The sequence below is a fragment of the Microtus ochrogaster genome, chromosome 15 (genome assembly GCF_000317375.1).
Source record: "Microtus ochrogaster isolate Prairie Vole_2 chromosome 15, MicOch1.0, whole genome shotgun sequence".
NCBI classification, from domain to species: Eukaryota; Metazoa; Chordata; class Mammalia; order Rodentia; family Cricetidae; genus Microtus; species Microtus ochrogaster.
In genome coordinates, this window is record NC_022017.1 from 11,272,464 (window position 1) to 11,280,266 (window position 7,803).

Consider the following 7,803-nt stretch of genomic DNA (forward strand, 5'->3'; position numbering starts at 1 on the left):
ACCAGGCTGGTCTCGAACTCACAGAGATCTGCCTGCCTCTGCCTCCCAAGTGCTGGGATTAAAGGCGTGCGCCACCACCGCCCGGCCAAATTTTAATTTTTTAAATGATTTTTTGGACACAGGGTCACACTATGTAGCCCCCAACTGTCTTGGAACTTGAATTTTAAACCATATTGACCTGAACTCACAGAAATCCACCTGTCTCCTGAATGCTGACATTAAAAGCATCCATCTGCATGCCTGGCCTAAGGATCAACACTTTTTGAAATCAAAAGTGTGTGTTCAAATTTAGTTATCTCCCTAGAACCTGCACTGATCTGTATTTGTCAGTCACACAGGAATATGAGCTTGAGTGCTAGCCATTCAGTGAGGCCCTGGACCCTTTGTTAGCTATGAAAACCCTTCAATCCCGCCACTGGGCATGTGTGCTTGCTTGTTGGGGCACAGCCACACAGCCTTGTGCAGAGGTAAACCTTTTGGTCTTGTTGGAATGCTGCGGGGTGTGTGGTGACTTTCTTGAGAACCCAGACACATTTTTTATGCCCGGTGATAACTTGCTTTTGGTCTTCTGATGTCCAGAAATGAGTGAATAAATTTCAGTTGTTTTAGGCACCTAGTCTAAGGTAGAATTTTATGTCAGCCTCTGAAGACTAATGCAACGGGATCTGAGGTAGCCAGTTGTTCCAAGGGCTGTGGAGTAGCCCCGTATCTGCAGGTGGTCCTTCGGTTAGAACACCACTAGGCTGCCAGTAGCATACTTGGTTCAGAGCTCTGCTGTCTGGCCTAGAGCCGAGGAACCAGCCTTGCCAGGGAAGTTAAGCACGTCTTACTCGACTGGAATGAGGTCTGAAGAAAGAATGAGGAGCATGTGAATGGAATCCAAAGCTTCAAGAACAAAGACCTCTGCTCCCTTGAGTGTCATCGTTTTCTTAACAAAATTGTTCTTTGCCAAAAAAAAAAAAAAAAAACAAAAAACAAAACCATTGCTAGGCTTATGTTCATGTTCATGACAGAAATGAACCCTCATATATGATGGTGATGTTAGTTTTGACTGGAGACAGGGACTCACCAGATCCTGGAGAACATTGACCATTCCCCAGGCTTAATTATAGAAAAGAAAAATCTGGGAAGTGGTTGTGCATGCCTTTAATCCCAGCACTTGAGAGGCAGAATATTTGGATTTCTGTGAGTTTGAGGCCCGCCTGGTCTACAGAGTGAGTTCCAGGCTCCAAAGCTACACAGAAAAACTGTCTCAAAACAAAACAAAACGGGGGGAGGGGGAAAGGAAAGAAAGGAAAGATAAACTGACTGGCTGTCCATAGTAATAAAAATACTCTGAGAAACCTGTCTCAAAAAACAAATCACAACAAAATACTAGGAAGGCCGAGGAAGGGGGCAGTGCCCCGCCCTACAGCTTTCACCAGGAGGCTCTACAAAGAAAGAGTATTTGTTTTTAATGAACAAGAAGTCTTTATTGAAGTAAGAGCAGAGAAATGAGGCCTCGATCCTCTGGTTACCCAGTGGATCCAAAAATTAGATCACTCAAAAAGGTGAAGCGAGAGACAGGGACGAGGACTGGGAACGGATAGAGCTGTCAGAAAGTGATGTTGTCTTCGTACAATGACAGCAGCAGCAGGACGGTCCAGCCGCCCAGCAGGCCCACATTGTGCAGCAGGAAAAGAAGCCAGGGCCGCCGGTCCTGCACATTCATCATGGCTGGGAGCTGAGGAGAAATTGAACCCCAGTTCATAGCCGGTTGGGTGAACGCCCCCCCCCCCAGTTTCCCACCGCGGCATAACCTCTCCACCATCCTAACCATGTCACAAAGCGCCACGTAAAGGAAGAGGCCTGTGGCTACCGCCAGAATCCAAGCCTCGCCCTCCTCCCCAACTCCGACTGCTAGAGCCACATAGAGGCCAATGAATGCTGTGAGCGCCGAGGCCAGGTTCAGCAAAAGCGCATGCTTCACCGTCAGTCCAGCGTGCAGCAGAGCAGCAAAGTCCCCTAGGACAGAACAAGTCATAGATAGTAAGAGCTCTGCCCGCTCACACGCTCACACATCACGTTCCGGCTACCAGTTACTCCCACATCGCAGACAGACACACCCATTCAAAGGCCAGTCCAGTCCCCCTTCCACCTCCCGGCAACCCATCCTACCTCTAGCCACGCCCACCTATGACAGGAGCTCCCTTCCAGAAGCCTTGTTCCTTCTCCGGTGGATGGTCACGCTCATCTCTAGAATAGATCACTCCCACTAAGCCCCGCCCATTCAAGCCACACCCCACCGCTCACCCAGTTCGTGGGGCAGCTCATGGCAGAACACTGCCAAAGAGGTGGCCAGCCCAGTCTTCCACGAGGATGCAAAGGCTGCGCCCACAGCAAGCCCATCAGCGAAGTTGTGCACCGCGTCACCCAGCGTGATCAGATAGGGCAGCATCCTCAGTTCTGTGGGCAAGGCACACCAGGTGTCAGGTGTGGGTCCTGTAGGCCAGGTCCTGCAGTTCTGCCTACGGGCAAACCCTGGATCCACAGCCCTCCAGGATCTCCCTTGAGGCTCACCTGATTTCAGTTTCTGGGACTCCGGATTCAGGAGTTCTGGGCTCTCCTCTGTTACCTGGGGAGAGCAAGAATGAACCCGGGCTCAAGTAGATAACTAAAGGGTTCCATGTAGGGTAGGATGCGATCGCCACTTACCAGATCTGAGCGGGAGGTCTCGTGGGGCTGTTTGGACTGCCGGAGGTCGCTGGGTGCCAGCTGCATCGACACTCCATGGCTGTGTCCACCGTGGCTGAAAGGCCCATCCTTCTCACGATCCTGTGGAAAAACTGGTCAGAGCCTGTCAAGCCCTTACCCATCCCACCTGCTTCTCCAGAGCCTGACCTGGTCCCTGGGCAACAGGAGGTTGAAGAAGCTCTCAAACAGGAAGAAGATGTAGAGGCCTCCGAGTACCGCCAGCAGGCGCCAGGTGGCCTGCGCACCAATGCCCACCTCCTCGTGGGAGTGGTCTTCCCCACTGTGTGTGTGCAGTCCCAGCACCTGGGGAGGAAGGGACTACTGACTGGGGACTACCGGGCCACGAGGGTCTGGGACTAGGGAAAGGCAGGAAAGGGGGTGAGGATCCCGTTGAGTGAGGGTTAACCTTGGGTGTCAGGTGCAGAAGGGCGTCGCCGGTGAGTGCGCCCACAGCCAAGCTTAGGAAGGTCTGCATGACGTAGTGCGTGGCGGTGCTGCATTTGGTACAAGTCAGGAGCAGAAGGCCAAACACGGCGCAGAGGCAGATGATCAGAGTTGCCAGAGAGCCATACAGATACCCTGTAGGCAAAATGACACTGAAAGCCCCCAGCTTCCTCAAGAGTCACTCAAGGCCAGCCCAGGAGTGAGCAGGTGCTCAACAGGCCCGTGGGTTGTCAGGTGGGGGCAGGTGTCTGTTTACACTGGCCCTCTTGCCCCCAAATCCAGTATCCTTCCTGCCCGCACTGGCTTCTCCTTCCTCAGAGCTCCCATGGAGACCAATGACATGAGGCCAGCACCCACGGACTGGGCCAGCCAGGTACACCTTGGGGCAGGCACTCACTCTCTGTTTGGCTGAGCTGATCCTGAATTTGGACGGTGGAATGGGAGCTGCAGGCCCCACTTAGCTGCTGCTGGACCAAGGCAGGGCTGAGCTGGGCCCAGGCCTGAGGGCTCACCCCAGTCTCTTCAGACAGCCCATACACAGCCATCACATCTTTGGCACTCAGGCACATCTGGGGGCAGGGAGAGAAGCATGGGGGTCAGGTGTCTCGGCAGACCCATGGAAACCCATCTTTCTCCAGAACAGAAAGAGTGGCTCACCGTGTCCCACACACTGGAGTTGCTATTGTGGGTAGCGAGGGGCTCAGAGTCTTGGTGGTTCGCTGCCCTGTCCAGATGACTGTGGTCATCATGGTCACTGTGGTCCTCTCCACCCACCCCAAGTTGATGCATCAAAGCCTCCAGTTCTGGCAGGAAGAACAGTCAGTGAATAGTCTGTGGGCGCCAGCCTTGTCCCCCCCCAGGAGTACAGGCTGAGAATCTCAGCCTAGGCCTCACCAGCCAGTGTGATATTGGGAGCCTCGCTATTGTGCTGCCGGAACACAAAGTCCACAAAATACTGAGGGCTAGGCAGGCCTTGGAAGCAGGACCCATTAATGACATGGTCCAGCAAAGCAGTGAGGACCAGGCCGGGGCTTCTGGAAGCTCCTGCTTCTTCAGCCTCCTCCAGCAGTTGGGGAACATCTACACAGGGCTGGAGAAGAGAGTGGTCTCAGCTCTAGTGGCCTCAGCTTCCGGATCCATCCTACCACAGGCCCCTGGATGAGTCTCCCATCAATCCCAGACTCTTCGGTTACTTCTCAGACATCAGCTGGCCACAGCCCCTCCTTATGCCACCGCCTAGCCCTGTCCCAGCTAGTTTCCGCCTTCACTTTGGCCTTTGACCTCCTCTTTCCAGAGCTTTTCTGACCACCAAAGGGTTCCCCAGACTCCTGACGTCCCTATTCCACTCAACAGCGAACACCCAATTCTCATGCCCAATACACTTCAGCTTCCCAAGTAGTAAGTCAGATGCCAAGGGCTTCACATGGGCCCATTTCCCCTGCAGGAGCAGCCTCCCTTCCATGACACGCTGGTCCTTCTCATTACCCCCAGCAAACCCCTGAGCCCTCACCTCCTCCCTGGTGGGTTGGTTGGCAACAGGGGCCTCAATCTTCTGCAGTAGCTGGCTCAGACCCAAGGTCATGGCCTCCGGACTCTCCAGTAGGGTCAGGTAATGGTCCACATGGGAGGCCAAGAGGCCATCTTGGATGTCCTTACATGTTTCCTCTGGGTTGTTAAGGTAGAGGGCAGCAGCAGCACTAAGGTGGCTAATGTATCTGGACTCCAGGACCGGTTCTGGGGCAAGCCCTGGCTTGTCAGGTTTGCCTAGGGTCAAGACCTCCTCGGCAGATAGGCACTATGGGCAGACAGATAAACAGGATCTGTGTTGAATCAGGTCCACCAGGCACAGGCGGGGAATAGATTCTATCAGCTATCTTATGTCCTGTTCGGCCCTTTGTATGGTTAGCCTACACAGATGGGTCCCCAGCAGTTACTCCCCCTCCTGAAGAGGTGAGGGTGGATGGTCCTGAAGTCACCGCGGGAAATTGTGTGTCCCAAGAGGGAGGCCAGGCCTGTATAAGCCCCCAGTTGAGGAGAGGAGGCTCGGCTCCAGCCTGCAAGTAGGTTCAGACACCAGCCTCCAGACCCGCCTCCTGGAGTTTGCCCAGGTCCCTTTGCTGCCTGCCACAGGGTGGAGCGGGCAGGAAGGGGCCGGTGCTGGGGGACCCGTCGGGTGGGGCTGTTACCTTTCCACACGGCCCGTTGGTGCAGTGCACACGGACCGCCAGCGTATTTAACAGGCGGTCCAGTTGCTGCCGATCCAGAGTGCCCTGACCGGAGATGAGCAGGCTTAGCAGGCTACTGGGCTGGACCGCTGGTGCCGTGACCAGCAGCATGGCCAACAGGAGCCCCTGTGTGAGCCGGGCTGGGAACCCCATGCCTCAGGCCCCCAAAGAGCTCCTTGCTGTGGTGCTGTGTGAAGACCGCTGGCGTCCGAGCTGGTAGTAGACGGCTGGGGCTGGGCTCAACTTGCCCTAGCACCAGGACCTCTCCCAGGTATTTCCTGCACGGCCCTGTGATTGGCTGTCGGGTTAACCATTCCAGTGGCAGATCCTCCCCGAAAGCCAAGGGGGCAAGGAGCTGCTGCCTCCTGGAGCTAGAGCAGAGTGGGTCCCTTTCCATGGGTGGGTGCCTGAGCATCCCCTCTCCTGCCTGTCACACCCAGAACTGCCACGCAGAGCCTTCTCTGCTCCCTGAAGAGCCCAGGTCACTCCCTCCTTGCTTTGCCTATGGAGGTCAAGCTAGGAGACCAGGGGCAGAGCTGCAGACCTGTTACCAAGTCAAACATGGGTGTTCTATTTAACGTTTTCAGGAGAGCCCTTAGGCCTACCTCCACCCTTCCTCAGCTGCCTCTCAGCTCAAGCAGCTTAGACAAATCCCAAATCTTGGGGCCTGAGTGGGGGTGGGGGTGGTGTTCTGGATTCTGGGCTATGGCCTCTGGGCCCAGCACGGGTTGTAAAGGGAGAAATCTGAAAGGCGAAAGGGCTTGCTGAGTCACGTTCCCCACCTTCCCCACCTCCAGCCCTTAGGGGAAAATCCCCAGGAAATGGCTAAAGCCCCAACCCAGACAAACAGGAAGAGAAGATGTGACCTTGGTCCTAGCCAACACCTGGCTAGTCTTTGGGGTCAGGAGGAGGTTGAGGCTCTGCCTTGAGTTCTAGGCCTAAGCACAGGACGTTTGGGGTAGGGTTGAGCTTCCCAGCTCTGACCCTCCCTGATCGATCCCTCTAGCCTTTGACCCCAGAGCCTTATCTCTATCCCCAGGTAGCTGGCTGGAGGAGGGGTTAGGTCTCCAGGGAGCTGACAATCCCCTGGTCACAAGGCCTTCTGGCCTTCTGGAAGGGGGACTGTGGGTAGTCCTCTTCCACCTAGGTGCATACCACTCCAGACCCTAGCTTTCTGGGGTGTGGTTGGGGTGTGGAGCTGGAAGCCTAATGCCGAAAGGACTCTGTCCCCTAGTATTCTGGAGGATAGGGCAGGGTGGGGGAGAGGATCTAGCCGGGTATCCTGAGCTCAGGGGTCAATTGCTCCTAACACACACACACACACATTCATGCCAGTGATTCTTATGGCTAGGATCCTTACAGTGTGGCTTCCAGTTCTCATCCTACAGAGGAGATATGCTTGGGATCTGGGAGAGCCAGGGTGAAGACAATGAAAAGAACATTCCAACATGTAGCTCTGAAGATGTCATATAACCAAACCAGCTTTTCCGTTTCCACTGGGGGGGTTGCCTGGGTTGGTCTCCTTCCCCTGCAGACTGGCTGTCCACTGTTCAAGCACTGTCAGCCTCTAGGGAGAAATCTTAGTGTAGGCTTGGCAGTCCAGGCTTCCCTAGGGAGAGTTGCCTGAATCCTGGAAGGCCAATACAGCCAAGCCTCATGCACCCGTGTCATTGTTGTCCACGTGTCCCGTCCATCCATCCGTTTGCCCGTGCCCCTCCCACTGCCACTGTGGCATGGCTGAGGTTTTTATTACACGGGGATCCTCCCCACCTGTAACAGCTCTCCTAACAACAACGTGGGAATCAGAAGTAGAAAGCCAAGCTGCCTCACCATCGCTAGTCATACGACTTTTAAGCTAACTTTACCTCTGTGCGTGTGTGTGTCGGCAACTTAAATTCAGCAGCTATATGTGCACATTCAGCTACAGTTTAGAAAAGTGCTTTAAACAGCCATAGTGTCCTCTTAATCCCAGTGAGCTCTGTTCATTGCATTTCCTTCTAAGGAAGCAATAAGTCTCAAATGTTTTAAAAGGGTATGTACTTTCAGATGATAGATATGTGGTTAGATCTGTTACAACATACTGTCTATGTGATTGAACTCTGCTTTAAAATATATTCTATATCATGATAAAAATTTAAGGCTATGAAGATCTACTTCAGACGAACAAGAGCTAACCAACAGCCTTTTCTGTAAGCTGTTCTTCACTGTTGTCTGTTTTACTTTTAAGCTATTGCAAAAACTTTTTTCTTCTTTGTCCTTCACAAGTAAAAATCTAGGGCTGGAGAGATGGCTCAGAGGTTAAGAGAACTGACTGCTGTTCCGGAGGTCCTGAGTTCAAATCCCAGCAACCACATGATGGCTCACACCCACCTATAATGAGATCTGGTGCCCAGAACACTAT

The 7,803-nt window shown here is 53.7% G+C and overlaps 1 protein-coding gene across 1 annotated transcript; it reads right to left on the reverse strand.

The window, feature by feature from the left end:
- Nucleotides 1-1,469: 1,469 nt before the first annotated feature.
- Nucleotides 1,470-5,655, reverse strand: Slc39a4 (solute carrier family 39 member 4). Its single transcript, XM_005354120.3, has 12 exons — nucleotides 5,364-5,655; nucleotides 4,688-4,972; nucleotides 4,072-4,267; nucleotides 3,835-3,980; nucleotides 3,575-3,746; nucleotides 3,140-3,312; nucleotides 2,881-3,036; nucleotides 2,695-2,814; nucleotides 2,560-2,614; nucleotides 2,293-2,445; nucleotides 1,817-2,004; nucleotides 1,470-1,723 (listed from the first exon to the last, which is right to left on the reverse strand). Exons 1-12 carry the CDS (start codon nucleotides 5,553-5,555, stop codon nucleotides 1,595-1,597), a joined length of 1,965 nt encoding a protein of 654 aa, XP_005354177.1. The 5' UTR covers nucleotides 5,556-5,655; the 3' UTR covers nucleotides 1,470-1,594.
- Nucleotides 5,656-7,803: the final 2,148 nt, after the last annotated feature.